The sequence below is a fragment of the Anguilla anguilla genome, chromosome 4, assembly GCF_013347855.1.
Source record: "Anguilla anguilla isolate fAngAng1 chromosome 4, fAngAng1.pri, whole genome shotgun sequence".
Classification (NCBI taxonomy): Eukaryota; Metazoa; Chordata; class Actinopteri; order Anguilliformes; family Anguillidae; genus Anguilla; species Anguilla anguilla.
Genome location: NC_049204.1, coordinates 48,508,981 through 48,531,541, shown reverse-complemented (window position 1 = coordinate 48,531,541; position 22,561 = coordinate 48,508,981). Strand labels below are relative to the sequence as shown.

At 43.5% G+C, this 22,561-nt stretch overlaps 2 protein-coding genes across 6 annotated transcripts in view; one reads left to right on the top strand and one right to left on the bottom strand.

Moving 5' to 3' along the window:
- Nucleotides 1-10,774, bottom strand: part of smchd1 (structural maintenance of chromosomes flexible hinge domain containing 1) — a 34,909-nt gene extending 24,135 nt beyond the window's left edge. The window contains exons 1-15 of the mRNA XM_035413817.1: nucleotides 10,354-10,774; nucleotides 9,257-9,332; nucleotides 7,740-7,898; nucleotides 7,519-7,601; nucleotides 7,289-7,422; nucleotides 6,729-6,843; nucleotides 6,161-6,280; nucleotides 5,657-5,823; nucleotides 4,898-4,991; nucleotides 4,189-4,399; nucleotides 3,924-4,041; nucleotides 3,654-3,837; nucleotides 1,860-2,057; nucleotides 1,622-1,735; nucleotides 1,222-1,328 (exon numbers count right to left, since the gene is read on the bottom strand). Of these exons, the coding sequence (XP_035269708.1) occupies nucleotides 1,222-1,328; nucleotides 1,622-1,735; nucleotides 1,860-2,057; nucleotides 3,654-3,837; nucleotides 3,924-4,041; nucleotides 4,189-4,399; nucleotides 4,898-4,991; nucleotides 5,657-5,823; nucleotides 6,161-6,280; nucleotides 6,729-6,843; nucleotides 7,289-7,422; nucleotides 7,519-7,601; nucleotides 7,740-7,898; nucleotides 9,257-9,332; nucleotides 10,354-10,542 (2,069 nt within the window). The 5' untranslated portion in view covers nucleotides 10,543-10,774. The remainder of the gene's footprint in view (nucleotides 1-1,221; nucleotides 1,329-1,621; nucleotides 1,736-1,859; nucleotides 2,058-3,653; nucleotides 3,838-3,923; nucleotides 4,042-4,188; nucleotides 4,400-4,897; nucleotides 4,992-5,656; nucleotides 5,824-6,160; nucleotides 6,281-6,728; nucleotides 6,844-7,288; nucleotides 7,423-7,518; nucleotides 7,602-7,739; nucleotides 7,899-9,256; nucleotides 9,333-10,353) is intronic.
- An 86-nt stretch (nucleotides 10,775-10,860) lies between these two features.
- mettl4 (methyltransferase like 4) lies at nucleotides 10,861-22,000 on the top strand. 5 transcript variants are annotated; one of them, XR_004764826.1, is made up of 9 exons: nucleotides 10,861-11,702; nucleotides 11,916-11,981; nucleotides 12,095-12,455; nucleotides 13,575-13,644; nucleotides 14,323-14,497; nucleotides 14,692-14,798; nucleotides 14,911-15,002; nucleotides 20,930-21,171; nucleotides 21,452-21,998. XR_004764826.1 is itself a non-coding variant. In XM_035413819.1 (8 exons), the coding sequence occupies exons 1-8, from the start codon at nucleotides 11,397-11,399 to the stop codon at nucleotides 21,115-21,117; spliced, it is 1,353 nt and encodes a 450-aa protein (XP_035269710.1). In that variant the 5' UTR covers nucleotides 10,861-11,396; the 3' UTR covers nucleotides 21,118-21,998. The 5 variants fall into 5 exon arrangements, 3 of the variants coding, with proteins under 3 accessions (XP_035269710.1, XP_035269709.1, XP_035269711.1); XR_004764825.1 differs by having other exon boundaries at nucleotides 20,930-21,241; XM_035413819.1 differs by having other exon boundaries at nucleotides 10,861-11,690; nucleotides 20,930-21,998.
- The last annotated feature ends 561 nt before the right edge of the window (nucleotides 22,001-22,561 follow it).

The window sequence follows — 22,561 nt, the reverse complement described above, 5'->3', positions numbered from 1 at the left end:
CCCAAAATAGCCTGCAGAATTCTGGAAAGAGGTATTGTGGAAAGATGAGACCAAGATTCACATGTATGAGAGTGATGGAAAGACCAAAGTGTGGAGACCAAAAGGAACTTCTCAAGATCCCAAGCATTTCCCCTCACATGTGAAACATGGTGGGGGGGTGTTATGGCCGGACATGTTTGGCTACCACAGATACTGGCTCACTGGTTTTCATTGATGGTGTAACTGATGATAGCAACAGCAGAATGAATTCTGCCATGTGTAGAAACATCTTCTCCACTGAAGTCCAACCAAATGCTTCCAAACTCATGGGGCAGTCCTTCATCCAACAGAAAGACAATGATGCCAAACAACAAAGGAGCAACAATGCTTTTTCAAAGCCAAAAACGAACATTTTTGACTGGCCAAGTCATTCACCCGATCTGAATCCAATTGAACAATATGTGTTTAATATGCTGAAGAAAAAACTTAAGGTAACTAGCCCCTGAAACAAGCAGGAGCTATGGCTGCTGTACCACAGTGTATCCCAAGAGAAGATACTCAGCACCTGCTGAGGTCCATGGGTCACAGACTTCATCATTGCATGCAGATATGACTATTTTTATTTATAAAACATTAATATGTCCCAAACATAATGATGTCCTGAAAATGTGGTGCGATGTAAAGTGCTGTAATTTCTACATGTTGAAACCAACGTGCATATAAAAATACCCTTAAATTAAAGCAGAGAATGTACATGTTAACCACATGAGAATTGTTTGATTACAAAACTAAAATTGTGGAGTACACAGCCAACTCAAGCTAAAGTATGCCGTTGTCCCAAACACTGAGCTCATCGTATATATAATTTTAAAAAAGCATGTGCCTGCCATCTAATTCCCTGTCAGCATTAAAAGACTAAAGTAACCCTGAAGTCAGTAAAGCACCGCTTGAACACAGAACTGGAAACCCCAGCTTCCCTCACCCAATCTCAAGCCCTCCTTTAAAAAACACTGTTTTCCATTTCCAGAGACACCCTTGCGTGGTGGTAAAGTGGAAAAGGCCCTGGGACACAGCAAAGAATTTGTATACATTTAGATATTACAGCTTCTACAGTGGGTCGAATTACTCTCCGAACACGTTCATTATTATCGATCGGACAACAGCGGCGGAAGCCCTGCTTTAAATTGCCCACTTCCTGAATGGGAATTCCGCGGCAGGAGGAACAGAATGCCACCAACTCACTTTGCTAATTCATCATCAATGTACTTCCTAATGGCAGTCAGAGTGGCTCCTCTGTCAATCTTTGAGATGGGAATGGTCCTCACTTCACCAAAAATTGCCTTGGGCTCCTGCCGAAACAAGGTGCAAAACAGCACACCTGACATGACAGTGCTGGAAACTGCAGCAGTACGGCATTAGAATTTCAGAGATAACTAATAATAATAATAATAGAAGTATCTGTAATTGAATGCAAAGCCACACATTTACACTGCTGACAAAGGGTGTCAGCATCAGAAGGTCCTCCTAGCCTTTCCAGCAGTAAATTAATTTGTGTTCATGCACATGCTATGTGGAGATGTACATTATGAATAAATCTAAAGGCCTAGCAGAAATGAGAATGTGTTTGTTTTCTTTTTCATACCATAGCCACCTGGACCTGACCCCCAGTTGAGTGCACATCCCCATCATGATCGCCATACAGGAGGAACTGCACAATTGTGCCAAATAAAATGGGATGGGTTTTCACAGATTTCACCTGCAGCAGGGAGAAAAGGACTCATGGTTAATATTAAATATTCATGCTAAATAACATATTTCTTTTCTCAAGTGTTGATGCCATCATTAGTGCATGATTTAAAAACAGGAGAAGAGAGACTCACATATTGACCAGCTTTGTACGTTTTCCCATCCCACTCGATGGATGTAAACCTTGCCCATGGTGTCTGCATTTTTTTTGTGGTGACGTCCGTCCGTGTCATGGTGCCATTAAACCCGGAAAACTTAATTTGCTTGTCCCACTTCTCATGACAGTCCTTCAGCCACTGAGTGAACTCTTTGTGAATCTTCACTCTCTGTTCCTGCAGTAGACAGAATGAAGCGTTTCTAAAGTTTTGAAGAAAGTACAGGACACGCGAGGGCAATAATCAATCCTTTGTACTGAAACAACGTACTATACAGGCATAGGAAAGCCTATGGAACCCCGCATCAGGTTAAGCTATTTTTACATAATACAACATCACCTGTGTTTATCTGACCTTTTCCAGCAACGTAGAACTTCTTTTAAATTAACCGACAAAAACCAAGACAAAACTACAGAAGCCAAACTGATTTGCTCATTTTTCATTTTGTTTATTGTTTTAAATGTATATATGTTATATTTGCTTTTATGTTTTTGGATTGCTGTTTTCTTTTAATTATGATCTAATGCCTGGCTGCAACCAAATTTCCTTCGGGACAATAATAAAGTTGAAGCTGAAGTTGAAAACCTAAATTAATAGCGCTGACTGCAGATGATGTGCAATGGAGTCGTGAGAGGGACACCAATCAGCTCCTTGTGACGGCCCTGGCCGTCTGCCCGCCCTGTTTCTCTAGAACTTCCTGTTTGTAACTCCCTGACCTTTAAGGTCCTGTGCCATAGGAGCCAGTTTGAGCGACTGGCTCCGCCCTTGATTAGCTGTACCTATGGGGGAGAAGGCATAAAAGGCCTGCTTGTAGCTGGCTAGGCCCTCTCCCGATTCTCTGGCCAGCTGGTGCCTGGGCTTCTCCATTTTGTTTGGTTTTTCTTTGTTTGTTGCACCCTTCAACACCTACACACACCATACTGTTTTCATTGCATCCACACATGCATACGCTTCCAGATTACTGATTCCACACTCCATTTCTTGATTTTTCATTTAGTTTAATAAACTTTTGTTAAGAAAACTGTTGCTACCGTGTGGACCTCCCCTTCTTTGTTATGGCCTAACCGAGCCGGGCATAACATCCTACCCAGGCAAGGTTCTAAGCTTCCTAAAGTCACATGACCATTTTTATAAAGTCACTTAAGAGCTTACTGAGAAGCTAATTTAGTAAAGATACTCCAGTTATAATCAATGAGAGATCAGTGTGGTTCTCATCCACTTGGTGTTACCCCTCCTGTAACATGCTGAGCATTTGAAACTAGGCTCAGGGAGGAGAATAAGCGTAGTTCAGCAGCGGTGCTCTCAACCATGTCATCACCACCCTTCCTGTACACTGCTGCTGCCTTCCTGTCACCAGCTGTCTACTACCCTGTGACTACTCTGTATAGCGCCTTTCAGATTATTACATTACATTACATTACAGGCATTTAGCAGACGCTCTTATCCAGAGCGACTTACACAACTTTCACATAGCTTTTTTTTTTTTACATTGTATCCATTTATACAGCTGGATATATACTCTAGCAATTCCGGTTAAGTACCTTGCTCAAGGGTACAACGGCAGTGTCCTTACCCGGGAATCGAACCTGCGACCTTTCGGTTACAAGCCCAGTTCCTTACCCACTGTGCTACACTCCGTTTATTAAAAACAGTTTACGAGTATAACTGATTATCATCACTAATACAGCATAGTAACAGACAATAACAAATCAGGAGAACACACAGGTAGAGTCAGCTTAAAGCAGAAGTAATGCCTGCAGGTGCGTGACGTACCTGTCCGTTGACGATGCGTGTGAAGATGGTCTCCTTGTCCTTGAGCCGGAGCTCCAGGTCCATGAAGGTCAGCTTGTTGGTGCTGACCTGGAACTTGTCGTTGGCAAAGAGGACGCCCGAGATGCGGTTGAAGCACTCGGCCGGCACGGGTCCCGACTTCTTGGGCCGCGCGCACCAGTCGAACCTGAAAGGACAGGCCAGGGGAGTCAGGACGGGAGCGAGGGGCCCCGCTGGAGCCCATGCGTTCTAACCGCCACGGGGGCCCCTTACTCTGCCACAGTGGTGTACGGTATCAGCCGCCCGTTCCAGAAGCACTCAAATAGGGGCTTCTTCCCTCGGCCTTCTTGGTTAGAGATGATGCAGTCTTCATCATCTTCCATCGGCACGGCTAGTCAAAAGGAGAAGGGCCTTTTCGTCATCGCAGCAACTGACTCCATATTAACAGACACCGAGCCCGCATGCGCACACTCACGCACTTAAGCACACATGGATACAATAAGCTCTGCTCCTATGGATGTGAAACGTTTTAGCTCACTTGGCATGGCGTACGGATCCTCCGGGTAGGTTTCTCTGTCATAAAGGAATGGATGATACCGAAGAACGCCTTCCACAGTGCCATCCTCTTCCACCTGAGCCTTGAACTCAAATGTGTCCACTGAAGACTTGACATACAGAGTCTGCATGTCAGTATTGATCTCTCTAAGGTTCACAACCCTTGGCACCTTCAGCTTTTCGAACAAGCAGATCTGGGAGAGACAATACAAGAAACGCACCACTGTCAGTACAATGTCATTACCCTGCAATTGACAACTTTGTTATAAAACAGCAGACGGGTAAAAGAGTTTAAAAAATGCAATGGAAACAATAAACAAAGCATGAAGAGCCAAATTGACACCTTTGCATATGTAAACATAGAAAATAACAGACTAGCAACTACATCGCTGAGGCTCTGGTACCATAATCTGTAAAATGATCAGGAAAATATACCAGGAATCACACTGCACTGCAAACTGAAAACAAAAACATGACAGCAAAGGAACAGAGATTTTGCATGTTGGAAATGCAAGAGATTTTTTTCAACTAAATTCCAGAAATTCTGTGTGCCACAATGCAATACTCTGTGACCTCTGATTCAGTAGATAATTTTGTGTCAAATGATTAAAGTAGCTGTCATTTGCAAACTACTGTAGGATAGAATACTCCTCAGTCCTATCCATAAATTCACTTTAAAAACTCTCCCTTACCTGAATATCAATGTTGCCTGAGGTATCAGTGTCAACCTTAGAAGGCCGGGTGTCGTTTCCATGGATACCATGAACGTAATAATGATACACATGCCTGAAACAAAGATTCTAAATGAACAAAACCAACAATTTTAATGCAAACAACCAAAGCATTTCCCATGTTTATGAAGACAGCAGTCATGGTTGATACTCAAATGATGGCTAGAGTATTATCAGGAAAATCTTTTACCCCACAGCAGGGCTGCCAGGTGAAACTCCCAGGCCCGGAACAAAATGATATTGTTAGAATATAATATTTACCACAAATTCATGGACCACTGCCCGCCCCCCACTGATAGCAGCCCTGCCCCGCAGGGAGAAGCTTGGACACTATGCTAAACTGGCTCAGTCAAAACAGTGACTTCATAAACAGGGCGATTCATTTATCTCCTGGTTAGAGAGAAAGTCTGCAGACAAGCCTGAGCCCACAGCTTCGCTAGCTGAACAGCCCCTGGTCTAAGTGGACTCAGACCCTGGTCTAGCTGGACTCAGACCCTGGTCTAGGTGGACATCGCCCCTGGTCTAGGTGGACGTGGCCCCTGGTCTAGCTGGACTCAGAACCTGGTCTAGCAGGACTCAGAACCTGGTCTAGGTGGACGTCGCCCCTGGTCTAGCTGGACTCAGGCCCTGGTCTCGCTGGACTCAGGTGGACGCGGCCCCAGGTCTAGGTGGACATGGCCCCAGGTCTAGGCGGACGCAGTCCCCAGGATGCACACTCACGCCAGCTCTCTGGTCCACAGGTGGAAGTCGGCTCTCAGGTAGGCGATGTGCTCTGGCTGGACTCCAGTCAGAACCACAGCAGTAAAACTGTCCTGCCCTGCCTCCTCAGCGATGAGACTGTGCAAGAACCGCTCATCCTCATTGGTAATGTGGGTGGAGTCACCTGGCTGGAAAGGTCAGTACAAGCAACACATAGGGTATACACGCTATAACCCATTATTACACCAGATATTTTTAAGAGACGTAAAAATTAAAATAAAAACATCTATTAATTTTAAAAAAATGTACTTTTAAAATTTTCAATTACATTTTTTTTCTAAAGGTTTTACAATCTGGTGGTGAGTACCACTATTTGTAGTGATTAAATAAGAGGTAACCGAATGAACAAAGTTATTTTACCGCACTGTGGTATCAGAAGTGAAACATTATTACATAAAATATATGCTTCACCAAAGTTAACATAGCTGCTCAAGCTTAATTTAGACTTTTCAAAATAACATTTACCTTTCTGTTTAGAATGTAACCCTTGTAAATATCTTCTTTATTTTTCTCCTTTTTTTCAAACTCGTCTTTTGAGAGAAGCAACTCGTGAACATCCATCGATCCTGCTGGCTTGGTGATCATCTTACAAAACACAAATGAACAGTTTTGTGTAAACAAACAATATAAGGATAGCAGGTCAGTTAAAATAAACAGTAATATAAAATGCATAGTGCATTACCATGCAATAAATTACACCAACGGATCATAATCAAATTCAGGCCACAGAAATGAGAACCGCAAAATACGAACACCACATAACACAAACAATTCAAAAATCACAGCTAAAAAGAAGTACTGTAATATACAGCTTTGCAAATGCAAATACAAAAAAAAAAACACATTTTCACTCACGACCACAAAGCTATGAAAGAGAAAGATCTAATTCCGTCCAAGGAAAGCTCAAGCAACAGAAGAGGCTTTGTATTTGGACAGTGGAGAGGACAGAAGCAATGTGAGTAATACTTAGCATCAAAATGGTTAAAACTCTAAGGATTAGGTCATTCTAAGCAGACAGTGGTAATGCACCTACCCTGGCTGACTGCGCGATGTAGAAAGCAGCCTGCTTTCCTCCAACTCCAAAGTAAGATATATCACTGTTTAGGCTGCGAGGAACTGGAGCAGGTCGAACATAGCCCGTATGATCGCTGCATTTAAGTGGAGAAACAAAGCACAAGGTCATGCAAGGTAATAGCGAATGTTTATCACCTATCAATTCCTATCCTGGATGCATTGCTTGCTGGGTACATTAACTTGATTAGGAAAAAATTCCTCCAAAATAAAACGTTTTTGGAGATGAATAATTTTTTTCTTTCTTACATATATGAGAAAAAAGAATAGTAAATTTAATGGGAAAATTGTATTCATATTAGCTCTCTGAAGATGGCTAGGCATTTGAGGTCAGAAATAATCTGACGGCGATGTTCTCTCTCAAAACTCACTGAAATGTGTGAAACAAGTTCTCAGAACTCCAAATTTGGCCCCCAGACCCCTGCCTTAAGAGCCACTGCTCCAGGAGAACAAAAAAAAACACTTGGAAGGGAAACGCCGATCTTTAATTTCAGAAAAATACAGAAACTTAATCAAACAAACCTCTCAAATTCACTGCTTTCCCTAGTAAATTTGGACAGCCTGTAGACAGCCCAGTTATTGAGCTGCTTTGATGTCATTCCAGAGCCGTTGTCCAAGACGACCACTGCGGGCTTACCCTGAGACTCATCAAACATCTGAGGGGGAAAAATTGAGCATCAAAGTTTAAAATGCTCAATAAATACTCAGACTTGCTTTAAACAAGGAAAGAAAAAAATATCTACGCTACTCACCAATCGAATGTGTATTTTCCTGACCCCAACATTGTTTGAAGTTGCCGACAAGGCATTGTCAATAAGTTCAGCAAAGGCATAAGCTGCAGACACAAGGAAATCACATTCATTACAAACAGCAAAGACAGCTGTCAATGCAGGTCTGGCTAAGTCTGGATCTTGACTGCAGTGCCAATCTATCTGGAAGAAATGGGGCATGGGGGGTATCTGGCATTACTTACGTAATGATTTCTGCCCCTCGCTGGCATAGTACTCGTACATGCCACTTTTGATAAGCGTGTCATAATGCGGGAGAAACAGGATGCGTTCCTTTGTTGACACTGACAAGACTTGATCAACGGACCGAAGAAGGTGTAAAGTATTTCCATCCTTCAGCTCCGCTACAGAAGAGTGAATAAAAAGTAGAGCATTGAAAAGTTAGCATGTTTTATTCATTCATATATTTATTATTATACAGGTGATATAACATGAATAAAAAATAGTCCGCTATTCAACCTTTCTTGATATTTTTTTATCCGATACAGGCTGACTGAGCAACTCTAAGTCAGGTGTCAATATATGACTGACGGTTGCCTATCCTCAACTCCTACACACCTTGAGCAAAAAAACAAAAAAGAGCACGCAGCTGGAAAATGTGAGAATGAGTTCTACTTCTCTAGCTAATGAAGTGGCTGTCCTTGACACTGACACCCAGAGCCTCCCCCGGAGGGTATAAAAGATCGTTGCATATAATGTTTTTCTATTTTTTATTTATTTATTGTCGACAGACCTACTCTTTCTGCAGAAATAAAGGCCCTCATAAATGAAACTGGTGTGAAGTGTTTTCCAGCCTCTTTACTGCAAGACAAGGGTGGATTTTTCCATCTCAATGCAACAGCATACTGCACTTCTCCATATATAGCTGATGCACAATAAGATGCTGCAACTGCAATACTTCAGTGGAATTTCATTTGCATCCAGGTAATGCCTAAAAAGGTGGAAGCGCCAATAGGTCACCATTAAAAAGAAGCTGGGGCACCACATGGAGCCAGCACAGCTTGTATTCACTGTGACACAATCGACCAGAGTATGGAATTCTGCAGGAAGGATTCTTCCACAAGAAAGTTTTTAACTCATGTGGGCGGAGGTGGAAAAATGACATCTTGGACACCATTGTAGAATCTCCCATAAATACTCAACTGGGTTCAGATCAGGTGCCTAAGAAGGCCAAGGCATATGGATAACATTGCTGCCACCACTGGGTGACCACACCTGCTGTGTGGATAGGGGCATTATCATCACCAGGAAGGAAAGAAACCCCACACAGTGGGATATAGAAGCTCACTCACAATCATAAGTGGTGATCTGCACTGACCTTGACTTCTAAGAGAATGAGTGCACCCAAACAATGCCGGCAAAACCCTCCCCCCACAACCCTTCACTGGTGGACTAGGGCTGGGTATTGAAAACCAATACTTTTATGGTACTGATAGAATTTACGCCACATCTACAAGAGTAATATTAGTGTTGTTTTTTTTCCTGAATGCCTAAGACGCGCAAGTTAGACAGCCAAACACCAGCCTTGATCTCAGAACAAGCACGCGTATTGGCTCACTGACACTGATTAGATGAATTACTTAAAAAACTACTTAATTATCAAAACTTTTTTTAAGGCATCAAAACATGAAAAAGCTTGTCTTTCTGTATCAGAATGGGGATCCCAAAGAATATTTCTGATTTCAGGACATGAAATACTTACGAAATCGGTCCGCATTAATTTCCTTCCTGTCTGTGGTCAACAGGACAAATGGTTCTTCTGAAGATATGGAAAACTCCTAAAATAAATAAAATTTTAAAATGATGAGAACCCACTGGTGGTGCTGTATGCAACAATCCTGCCAAGTATTTAAATTTTTTGACACAGCCACAGGAACTTGCATGCCAAATTCAAAAGAGAAAGTGTCTAAAATCCAAAAAGCTTCATTAAATATAGGTTAGATATGTTGCTCAATATTACCGTGTCAAACGACATTGTTGGTTGTCTGTAGGCAGTCTTCAATCTCCAAAATACTCTACCGCTAGATTATTTTATAAGATAATAAGCACTCGACGTGCACCTAGTGATAGCTGCATTTCGAACAGAACTGTATGTTTGTTTTAGAAAATAACTGCCGTTTTTTTCTGTATTTGACCATCATGTCATCTTTGACAGCTGAAGGCCATGTGGTAAAGGCTGTCCAAACATTGAGGATGTAAAAGTTTATATTCTTGAATTAGGGAACAATTCACAATTTTCTTTCACCCACTTTGGCTTAAATGCCATCTCTTCTTAATAATTTGGAATATAAGCACTGTATAACAACCTTAATGTTAAGACTGATTAGAAATATGGCAGGCATCATCAAAGCGGAAATCAGCCATATTATGAGACGCTGTCAAAATCTATAAGCACTAGCTGCAGAATGTTGGGGAGGCAAAACTTTATGGTTACCGTTTTTTCTTCATTACAGAAAGTTTGTCAGTTTGAGTGAGGATCAGGCGAAGTGCATTTGAACTGTTCCAAAGTCTAGCAGCCCGGTAAAGGATAACTATCTACGATAAGATTTCTTGTGTTAGGTCTTATGTGTCAATGTAAATTCCGCATGAACAACAGGCAAACTTCCTGTTACAACCAAATAACCCCATGCATTACTCAAAACCCGAAAAGTTGCCGGACGGAAAATAACTTATTGGTAGCTACTAGTTAGCCAACTGGTTAGCCTCCTAACAAGCATTATCATTGGGCTTGATGACGTAAAAATAAAACGTGCGGTCCTCGCGCGTTATCACCAGCAAAAGCATAACACCTTGCGTTACCTTTGCGACAGTCCTCAGAAATGCACTGAACTCCATGCCCTGGATATCCAGTACTTTCTCGGTGGCGTCTCCGTTTTCTAGACGACGGTCAAATACCACTACTTTTCGTGGAATTGTTTCAGGTGTTTGTGCAACATTTTTCTCTAAAGGTCCGGGGCAACCAGTGCTCAAAATAATGGAGTCGGCCATGTTCTTGGGGCTCGAATAGAGATGCTCATAAAAAATATAAACAAAACGTCGTGTAGCGAGGTATCCACTCTAGCTAGGCTTGTTGTTGTGACCCGCATAAAAACGGAACAACACGTTTACCTATACATTTTCATAGCAATTATAACTGTCTTTTCTCTTAAAAAAACAAATCAGGAATAGCAGACCTACTTTACCCGCCGCTACACTCAACCAAATATTTCCGCCTAATACGTCACGACTAATGTACCACGTGCATTCGAATGTTTTGGGTCCACAGGTTCTTGGTTGCATCGTGCAAGGTTGCCAGTGCGCTGAAATAATAGCTTATGCTTAGAACACATGAAGAGAGTATTTGCGACGATTGTCATGCAATGTTGCGAATCGTGATATGCAGGCGATAATTTGCGTATATTTTGTGATTGTGGGTTTTGTTCGTTTTTTATGTCTTGGTAAAAACAACATTTCCAGAGTGCAATACTGAATTTCGCGGTACGATGTAAGATGTGTAATTGATGTGCCATCCAGTTTAGAAATAGATTTTGGCAACCTCATGCAACGTGCGCATGTGAATGAGTGCGCAGGCGTACAATAAACCCAACATGGCTGCTTCCTCTCTGTAGTGCAATGCTGAGCTACATCCCGGGTTATGCTAACCTGGGAGTACATAATGTATTTTAAGACCGTAATAACGTTTTTACGATTTTAGAGAATGCTCGAATGCTCGCAGATGCTGTTGTAATTTGATGTTGTGATGGTTTCACAACGACTAGTGTATTGTTCTTTGTTTATCAGAAGCGAATTGGCTAATTTAACATACCATACTAGTAACGTTATGATATAGATTGCTGCAGAAAATGTCTGTACTGTTCAGAGATACCAAAGGGTGGCTGCTGGATCAGTGTTCGTATATTAACGAAGGTTACCAACATTGCCTTGGACTTGGAGAAACGGAACAAAAACAATACTTTAGAGGTTGCTTCAAGAAAGATTATTTCGAAATCGTCAAGCCCCATATTATTCTCAAACCGGATGCCGCTTCTGATGGTATACCTGCCCATAGTGTACGGATTGTTGAGAATAATACAAATGAAGTGGTTGAGGAATTGCAGTTAGATGATAAACAATCGAGAAAAACCACGGATAAAAGGGCAAGTTCAAAAGTGAGCTATAATTTTCAACCACTAATGGTCGTGTTTCACGTATCATCAATTTCATTTAGACTGTTCGTCGTGTACTTTTAAACTTAAAATGGCCATAGCTGCTTTTGAGAACCCCATACCACAATTATTAATATTCTATTAAACAATAATATAAGTGGCGTTGTAGTTGACTTGAACATCAATACTAACTTTATTATGAATGTCAATTTCCAGAAGCGGAAACGTAGACACAAGGAGCTGAACCAAGGAGAAATTGATTCGCAGGTTCACCATGAAAAGGTGTGGCTTCGATATACTGGAATAGTGCGTTTCCATCCCATTAATATGTTTAGTTATTTATGGATATTTGGAATATTGATCACACTATTTATTTATTTGTCTTGTACATGTAGGTAAGGCGAATCATTTTGGAGGGAACTGCACTCATTGTAGCAGAGGGTCGTTCTTGCGGCTTCTTGTGTCAAGTTGAAAATGATGGCGAACTGCACATTCCGATTGAGGATGGTCGTCTGGCGGACTTGTGCGACATGGCAAAACAAATTCCTGTAGTGGAGGACAGTCAGCAAAAACCTGCGCAGGTTATTGGTGGTGATGATGAGTGTCCAATGGAGCAACTGGATTTGTTCACACGGGTAACAGAAAACCAACTACACCATGCAAGAGAAGTTTTGCTGATGGGAGAGAGATATCTACTTCCACCACGTTGCAGCTTCTTGCTTTCTGACATTACCAGAATGCAGCCCCTCCTGCAATGTGAGTCACATTTTTAGATTGTGTTTCTGAACTGCAGGGCTTGCACCCTGTAGCCGTTTAATTGAATGGTACATTGTTGTGTTAACTCCTGTAAATGTCACAGAGTAGCTGTTCCCAAAATTAGTTCAAGTGGCACCATTGGGGTTTTTGGGCCCTGTGAAAAGAACTCAAATTGAGCCCCACCACCCCCGAAAATCATGTTCTATTTTTTGTGTGCCTCTATCCGTCAGGACTCTTGGAAATGCCCATCACTGTGTTAATGTGGAAAGTGTTTGAGTCACAAAATGATCTTTATTAACGTAGTGCTGGGCACTTCCAAATTTGAACTTGTGTGAATGGAATGCATATTGTTTGGTGTAAGGGTCTCACATCCATTGAGGTTCCCCATAAGAGGTTGTTTCAAAAAGTTAAAGAACCACATTGTGACGTTGTTTACTGGTTTAGCCATTTCCCTTGTCCTGGGTGACTTATGTGGCTTAGATCTATTTGTACAGCTGGTCTGTGAAAGCAGTTCAAGTGAAGTGCCATGATTACCAGCTGTCCTCAGCTGGAAATCAAACTAACAACTTTCCGATTACAAGCCAAGCTCTATGACCACAACACCACGCTGCTGTCCCAGTGTATGAGACACCTGATATTCTCACATTTTAAATAATTTGTGTTTAAAAAAAGGGATATTATTCATACAAGCTTGATGAAATGATACATAGCCTAATTGATGGATGTGATAAGAGTGTATCGTATGTACATTTGACATGTATGCAAGAAATATTTAATTTCCTGAGAATTTCTGCCATCTAGTGTTAGACTTTGGGAAATATATTTGTGCTGATGCTATCGGACACCCTTTTGTAAGTCTTAGAATTTGTTTTGCTCACAATTAAGAAATTTCAGTTTTAGAATTATAATTCATTTTAAAGTCTTGATGTTTGCATTCCACCAATATGAATAAATATAAGTACAAGTATAGTTATTTGAAACTAATGACGTCTGAGATCCAATCTAAAGGAGCACTGAAAATTAGAAATAGCTTTGCACAACTTAGGCATGTCTGTCTTACTCTGAGAATATTGGTACTTCACAGTGCCCTGATTGTCTGTCTTAACGTTTTAATTTCAGATGGAAAAAAATTTGAAGCCATTGTTCTAGATCCGCCGTGGGAAAACAAATCTGTCAAAAGAAGCAACAGGTTAGCAGAATCGTCTTGCTCTTTTCCATCATAATTTGCACAAATTCAAGTATAGCATGAGAGTGTGTGTGTTGGAGCCAGAAGGGACTCATTGCCGCAGGCTGTATTGTAGATTTGCAGTGACATTTATTCGGTATGGCATGTTAAAAGTGGCACCCTGTAATAACATTAGACTAACTATGTAGAGCACAGCAAATTAACATTATTGACATGGTATACTATCATATAATGGTGTAGTCTACTTTTTAATGTCAAGATAGATATATTCAAAGATATGTCAAAGATATATTCCTGGTGATTTGTTTAGTTAATGTGACAATTTATAATTAATTTCTTATGTTATCTTATGTTAGTATGTATGCAGCATTGGTACTCAAAATGTTTGAGGTACAAAAAATAAGAGAACTGTCCTCTCAAAAATATGATAAATTAAACACGCAGATCACTGTACTCCTGTAAAATTAGCAGAATGCGGTTTCTGCAGCCGTCAGGTCTCTATTTAGTGAATAATGGTTTAAAATCCAAACCGCGCCTTTCAGACGTACAGTGAAATACAGTAGAGCGCAAGGCTCAGAAGGATGCTGCGATCATTCACATTAGCATGCGGTGCAGCCAGTGGAACAGTATTGACTGAAACATGGCTGCCCCTCCTCGCCGGGCCCTGACTGTCATCCGTAGGTACAGCTTCCTGCCCTCGTCGCGGCTCAAACAGCTTCCTGTCCCGCTCTTGAGCGCCCCGGGCTGCGTGGTAGCCACCTGGGTGACCAATCGCCAGAAGCACCTGCGTTTCGTCAGGGAGGAGCTGTACCCGCACTGGGGCGTGGAGGTGCTGGCCGAATGGCTTTGGGTCAAGGTGAGACACCCTACAGAAGAAGAGGCGGCGGTTGGGCCTGGCCGATTCAGTGTAGCTGTGTACTGCATTTAATTTTACATAAATGAACCTAAGCTAACCTCTAGGAGCCCTTTTTGACCCGATGCTGGGCTGTTAGCTTTGTATTCTGTCTTTGTCAGCAAGGCGCTGCATCACCGTGTTCATCCCGTCCCTAGGTAACCAGGTCTGGAGAGTTTGTGTTTCCTCTGGACTCTCCACATAAGAAGCCTTATGAAATGTTGGTGCTGGGGAGATTTCGCGGGAACACCGTGCAGAAATGCAGGTAAAAAACCTCACTCGGACTTCAGCACAGGCTCAGACATGTTGAAGTGTGGATATGTTTCTGTCAGACAGTCTGGGTAACACTGTCGCTGGTCTTTGTTTAATTTGACCAGCTCTTTGGAAGCATCAGAACCCGTTCTGCCAGACCACAGACTGATTGTCAGCGTTCCTTCAGTACTTCACTCTCACAAGCCTTCCATCGCAGGTACACACCCCGCCCCAAATTATGTCACTTCACTTTGGATTAAATGGAGAACTTGGAGAATGATCAGAAGTGGTAATATCAAATGTTTACGGGGGCTCAGTCAGGTTTAATTGCAGTGTTCTGATTCCTTTCATCATTCTCTAAATGAAAACCGTCCTTTAAAGCTACTCTGTAAAGCATCTCTGACAGTTCTGTGTAAAAAAAGCCATGTACACATAAAATTGATTTGATTTGGTTTAAATCAATAATGTCATAAAATACAGCATATAAAAAAGCATTAAGGGCAAAAATTGCCTTTGTTGGTAAGAGGTGCACACATCTGCATTCCTTGTCGGCCTTTGGTCAGTGCGTGTGTAATATTCTGGTGGACTGAAAAAGCTTATCAAATCCAGTGGTACAGTCACACAATGTCTCTGGCAGCTCTGATAATCACGTCTGTATGTAATCCATCCCACGCTCAGCAATTGAATTATCATAATCAGCCCAGAAGATTATAATAATTCAAGAACACTAAATATGATGCCAAATAGAGTATGGAGATCGTCAAGTGAAAACTCAATCTCTGCAGAGGAGGAATACTCTACAGTTAAAGAATTCAGTGTGTGCTTTTCTGAACTGCAGTTGCTCTCCTGTTCATTCATAGTGGATAGATCTCTTATTAGTTCCTTGAATAAGTAAGATAATGTATTGAGTATGATGGCCTGTGCGTCATATTCAATACTTTGTAAGGACACAACTGTGTAGGTTGCGATGCATTAAACTAAGCTGAATGCAAGAATATTGATATGGAAAAATCGAATAGCCTTGATAAATAGTTTATGGGAAAGTGATTATGGAAGTAAAAAAAAAAAAGAAAAAAAAACAGTTGACAGGTACTGTATGCAGCTTAGTTCCACCAGTAGAGGGCAGTGCAGCAACATGAAAGTCTGCAAAGTTGCTATGGTTTTCTCAGTCACTTTACTGATTCGTGCACGGTCCTGTGGCGAGCAGAATAAATAATTGTATTATTAAAACATAGAATATGAACAACAGATTGCCTTCATTCTCTCGTCTCGTCTGGTCACGTTACTGTAAATAACTGCAATCTGCTCATATGGACTGCGTCAAAGCTAATTCCTGTGTTGTTAAACCCACACTTCATTTACTTGAAACGTCACATTAAGACCTTACAGTCTCATACCTCGAATCAAAATATAACCTTTGTGTGCTATTTTCAATGAATAACAAAATAACAACAACCCATGAGCAGTGTTTCTCTTAAGTGGCAAAAGAATGTCAGCTTCTTGCACTGAGGAAGAAATATTCATTGCTTCATTAATTGGATGAAAAGAGGATACATTCTCCGCCCTGTTTTAAAATCAAATAATTCATTTGTCTAACAGAGTGACATCACAAGAGAGCTGTACTGTGAATTTTTTTTTTTAATTTTCCCTTTTTTTATTCTTTTTATTTGCCATCAGTTACTGTATCCCTGTGGGAAATGCCTCCACTTACTTACTTTGTCTGTACCAAGAGTGCCCAAAGATTCCTGGAGGGTGCCCAGTGCAGGCAGTAGGGCTCTCATTCTATCCAATTGCTTTGCTTTAATTGGTCCAATGAGTTAGCAAGCATATTCAGTATCCACCTCTTCTGTTATCCTGCTATGCATTGGTTCTTGAATACAAGGCACACAATTTAAGCTCTGGTTTACCCGTTTGCATTAAAATAATGATGTTTTGTTGTTTAATTAGAGCTTGGTTTAGCAACTCTCAGCCTAGACAGCTGGAAGCTCGCCCATTCTGATCCCCCTAAAATGGTGTCCAGCCTTAAAGACAAGCGCCTGCCTGTCCTTTATGAGCGCTGTCCGGCACTGCGTGTAACAGCGCTCATTAGTCTGTCCGTGGCTCCTGATAGAGGAGAGCGTGCCACTGCAGAGACCAGTGAGAGCAGTGAGCAGCACTGCGCCCGCACCTACTGAACGAGTCTGTGTGTACGGAGCCCCGCAACAACTGAGCACAGTGTGACGACAAGGCTTAGAGAACGCCGCGCACTTTAGACTGAACTACAAAGCGCACAGCTCTTTTTGCATGAAGGGTGCCAAGTCCCCCCTGAAAGAGAGACATCTGTCTCAATGGGGTTTTCCCTGGATAGGTAAAGGATACATAAAAGTGAATCTATTTGACTGAACCATTTCCACGTTTGGTCCCACATGGCAGGTTTTGCGTGAGCGCGCATGCGTGCACGCACACACACACACACACAGCCACACAGACAGACGTACAGACACATACACACACGCACTCATACACTCCCACACTTTCACAAAGCAGTGGATGCCCCAATGGAGCGACTTGCTTTGAGAGATTTCGTGTTTTTAGTTCTGAACATGTCCACAGTCGTCACATGACATTCTCAATCACCCACAGAAGCCGCTGCATGCGCACGTGCTGTAGAAACGTGTCTTAATGGATGAATTGATGTCATTTATGAGAGCCGCACCGCCGCGCAGCGTGAACGGTCTTGCCTCCTGAATCCCCGGTTTATACCGCTAACCTTTGTAAGGGAGACGCCTCGGCAGAGGAGGGCTCGGGAAAATGGAGTGGCGGAGCTTAAATGTCAGGCGGGGATTGTCAGGGCCTCCTGCGGAATGACCCGGGGAAGATGCCACCACACATTACCCGCTGGAGAGCAGGCAGCCGCTCTTGCCTTTCACATAACTGCAATTTAGGCTGCTAAGAAGCCATATGCTTCCAGCGGAGTGTGAACAGGACACGACAACTGTTGACAGGTCAGCTGGAGACCGAGCGAGACGCACGTACTGCTCTTACATACTGCACTTACTGTAGCACACTTTCAAGCACACATACTGCCCTTACAGTACACCACAGACACTGTTTTACATACTACTCTAACAGTACCACACCTACAAGCACACACACACAGCTCTTTCAGTACCACACCTTCAAGCACACACACACAGCTCTTTCAGTACCACACCTTCAAGCACACACACACAGCTCTCACAGTACCACACCTTCAAGCACACGCACACAGCTCTTACAGTACCACACCTTCAAGCACACGCACACAACTCTTACAGTACCACACCTTCAAGCACAGACATACAGCTCTTACATTACCACACCTTCAAGCACACACACACACAGCTGTTACAGCAACATACCTTCAAGCACACACACACAGCTGTTACAGTACCACACCTTCAAGCACACACACTGCTCTTACAGTACCACACCTTCAAGCACACACGCACAGCTCTTACAGTACCACACCTCTAAGCACACACACAGCTCTTACAGTACCGCACCTCTAAGCACACACACACAGCTCTTATAGTACCACACCTCTAAGCACACACACACAGCTCTTACAGTACCACACCTCTAAGCACACACACAGCTCTTACTGTACCACACCCTTAAGCACACACGCAGCTCTTACAGTCCCACACCTCTGAGCACACACACACAGTTCTTACAGTACCACACCTGTAAGCACACACACAGCTCTTACAGTACCACACCTCTTCAAACACACACACAGAAAAGGCAGGAATGATTTTTCCTCCCCTCAGCGTGAGGTGCTGCACTCTGCGCGTGGCGTGCGGCTGTCGGTGTCCTGCGAGCGGGAGGGGCCGCCGCCGCGTTAGGAGCGGCCCGAGGGCCAGGCGGGCGCTCGCGCCCCCCCCCCCCCCCCCCACCACGAGCGCTGACGCCGTGCTAAGTCTGCGCTCACCTCCGGGCCCGTGGCGTGAATGTGAAATGAGTTGAGTCACCCTCGAGGCGGAGAGCGTGAGCGCGTGAGACGGTGACTCCTGCGCCCTCGCTGCCAATCATTTAGTCTGGAGGCCCCGGCGGCCGCCGCGCCGCCGTAACCGAGGGATACGCACGTTCTGTCCTACACGCTCCGTTTTTACTCCCTTTCCACTTTCCGCCAGAAAGGAACGGTGCGCTACAGGGCATGTTCGTGATGTTTTAATTGGGCTAACTAAATTACTTCAGAAATAGGGTGTGTAGGTGTTCTGTTCAGTATTATGCTGTAATGTGTCTCTAATTGGCATTACACTCCTTTTTACTTCGTGATTTTCGAAGATTTGAGATTCCATTCTGACAGACAAAAAAAGATGAATAGTTAGCACTGCAGTGTTTAATATGACCAGTGCCGGCTGTTTATCTGTCAACACTTGTTACAGAATGTTTGTGATGTGTAATTTAGTGGATGTGTGTGTTATACGGTCATAAGCAGCTTCATTCATGAATTGTTAATTGGGCTGTTGGCAGGCTACACACATCACATGCTAATGAGTCCAAATTGTACATGGATAAGGATGTTGTGTGAATAAGCCTCATGTGGATGTGCCCTATAAGGTTTATATGCTTTATAAAGGGAGACGCCCCAGTGCCAGTGCCAAACTGGAGGTGGCTCTGCGTCAGGCAGAAGTAATGGCTTTCAATCTTTAAGTGCTACAAATGATCCAGATGAGTTATGGGTGAACAATGGTCTGCGTTGTGCGACGTGCGTTTTGGAAAGTGCACACCATCATACAGTAAAGCGGAGTGCTCCTGGATTTTACCTCCTTGCAATAAGTGCTCCCTTCTGCAGTTCTTACGCCGGGGCCACCTTTTTACCGCGGAGCTCTGTCTCGCCCGTATTTCTCCACGCGCTCGGCGTACTGTTTTATGGACACCGGAGATATCGCGCGGCCAGTCCACGGGCACCTGCGCCAGAACCGCCGCGACCTCGCAGTCAAGTCTCGGCTTCCGATTTGGAAAAAGTTACACTCTCCGTCACGACATCTTTTTTTTTTCCTCCCCGTCTCTCCGGATTCTCTCCGGATTACCGCGCGAACGGCGCGTCCCTCGGGGCGCGTGCGCGGCTCCTTTCCTGTCAGTTGGGTTTAGCAGACCGTTAAATCTTCTTCAGAAATTCTTTCACTCAAACTTTTGGGAGTTGAGTCACTGCTCAGCGCTCAGACGTCCTCTCTGAGGCCCGTGCCGTTTGGCCTTTCCCTCCTTCCGTCATGCGGCCTGCCGAAAGGGCGGAGAAGTTGACGTGCGAGGAGAGAGGGAGAGAGAGAGGGAGGGAGAGGAGAGGAGAGGAGAGGAGAGGTGTGGAGGAGAGTGTGGCAGGGGAGGGGGCGGGCTCATTAAAGCATAAGGCAGCTGCAGATATTTAGGATGGTATGTGCGAGCGGGATGTGTGTGTGTGTGTGCGAGCGGGATGTGTGTGTGTGTGTGCGAGCGGGATATGTGTGTGTGTGTGCGAGCGGGATGTGTGTGTGCGAGCGGGATGTGTGTGTGTGCGAGCGGGATGTGTGTGTGTGTGTGTGTGAGCGGGATATGTGTGTGTGTGCGAGTGGGATGTGTGTTTGTGTGTGTGTGTGTGTGTGTGCGAGCGGGATATGTTTGTGTGTGCGAGTGGGATGTGTGTTTGTGTGTGTGTGTGTGTGTGTGTGCGAGCGGGATATGTTTGTGTGTGCGAGTGGGATGTGTGTTTGTGTGTGTGTGTGTGCGAGCGGGATATGTGTGTGTGTGCACGGGATGTGTGCGTGTGCGCATGGGATGTGTGTGTGTGCGCATGGGATGTGTGCGAGTGAGCGCGCGTGTGAGGTGGTGAAAAGGCAGGCGTGGGTGGCCAGGTCTCCGCTCCTGGCCTCTGAAAGAAAGCGATCCGTCAGCGCAGCCCCAGCCCCTGAATGGATTGTTCCTCTCCTCAAGGGCATTCCGTCCTCCTCCTCCTCCTCCTCCTCCTCCGACCATGCTGATTAGGAAGAAACAAAGTGAAAACCGTCCGTGTCCAAGATTCTCGGGAATTAATTTTCTGTAATTATGTTTTTAATTTATTTTTCTTTCTTTCGTGCCCCATTCATAGTGCTGACCGTGGATGCGTCTGTGGCTTTTCTTTTCTCTCTTTCTTCCCCGCTGTAGAGGTGCTGAAGGAGTATCTCGCTCCTGACCCTGCGTGTCTGGAGCTGTTTGCTCGCAACCTTCAGCCGGGCTGGACCAGCTGGGGAAATGAAGTCATCAAGTTCCAGCATCTGAGTTACTTCCATGTGGAGTCAGCGAGCTGTCTCTCCCCTCCCTGTGCCCGGCCTGCACTTGCGCATTCGCTCTGAAGCCTGTCTGAAAGGCCACTCTGCCTGGGGCTAATGAACAGAGTCCAGCTACAGGTTTTAACCACTCTGAAGCCTGTCCCAAAGTCCACTCTGCCTGGGGCTTATGAACAGAGTTCAGCTACAGGTGTAAACCACTCTGAAGCCTGTCCCAAAGTCCACTGTATTACAGGATAATGAACAGAGTTCAGCTACAGGTTTAAACCGCTCTGAAGCCTGTCCCAAAGTCCACTGTGCTACAGGATTATGAACAGAGTTCAGCTACAGGTTTAAACCGCTCTGAAGCCTGTCCCAAAGTCCACTGTGCTACAGGATAATGAACAGAGTCCAGCTACAGGTTTAAACCGCTCTGAAGCTTGTTCTGCCGAGACTATAATGACACACACAGGTTTAAACCATGTAAGATAAAGGTGTTTGATATGAAAATCCTGGTTTGTTTTTATGAAGTTTAAAGAGCATGGTAAATCTCTCTTTTCTTGGTCCCTCTATGTGTGTGTGTATATATTATTAACCTGTGGCAGACCATGGAGATCTGGGGAAACAGACGGGATGAAAGACAGCACCAAGTAGAGATGTTTGGTCAGAGGCCTTGTTTTATATCCATAAGAGGCCCTAGTTACCAGGCTGTGTTTAACTGTAGAACAAGGGTAGAACTTGCGTGATTGTTTTAATATGCAAGTTTATGATACTTTCCACATTGAGTACTAGACAAATGTGTCATCACTGAATTAGTCATCAATATACTGTGGAACTAAAACTGCATATTTTAAAAATATCTATATTGGAATATTCAGATTGTATTGGTTAACTGAACCATTTACTTATTATAGATTTGTAACATTTTCTATCTTTTTAGATCATGCCTAATAAAGAAATCTAAGCTATATTGTGTATTGCGTAAATAAAAGGCTGGCAATTTGTCAAATTCCAGGAAACCTTTGACAAGAATCACTAGGTAATTGCATGCAGTCTGAAGCCTAATACGGTTAGAGAAGGCGAAGACATTTAACTTAAATTGGTGAAGGTATGTAAGTAGGCACTTTTCCCATTATGTGTCATAATCATCTGCACTAATTGGCTATATAAAAAGAACAGGAAGACTACACAACATGTATGATACAAAACTCGTGACGGTGTGGGTACAGACTGCTGCAGCTAATGTTCTCTCACTTAACACTGGAAGAATGTTACATTCTCTTCGTTGTCTTTATCTCCAGTATCCCGTTCTGAAGCTTGAAGTTGGACCCCATTTTGACATGCAGTACAACAAAAAATAGGGGACTATGTATAAACTGAAAGGGATGCTATATGCTCCAGGAATGACTGAATTAGCATTTTTTTCTGTGTGTTTTTCTGTTTCATTTGTATCATTTAATGTCTGTAAATGGGCACTGGCAACCTGCTATTGGAATACCGGTAGCTGCCAGGCCGCCGCAGTCTCATTCCG

Excerpts from the sequence above, each read along its gene's own strand:
- mettl4 (XM_035413818.1), top strand. The coding sequence starts at position 11,397 with ATGTCTGTACTGTTCAGAGATACCAAAGGGTGGCTGCTGGATCAGTGT. Across the intron at positions 12,456-13,574 it reads AATGCAGCCCCTCCTGCAAT|ATGGAAAAAAATTTGAAGCC; the intron begins GTGAGTCACATT and ends TTTTAATTTCAG. Across the intron at positions 13,645-14,322 it reads TCTGTCAAAAGAAGCAACAG|GTACAGCTTCCTGCCCTCGT; the intron begins GTTAGCAGAATC and ends TGTCATCCGTAG.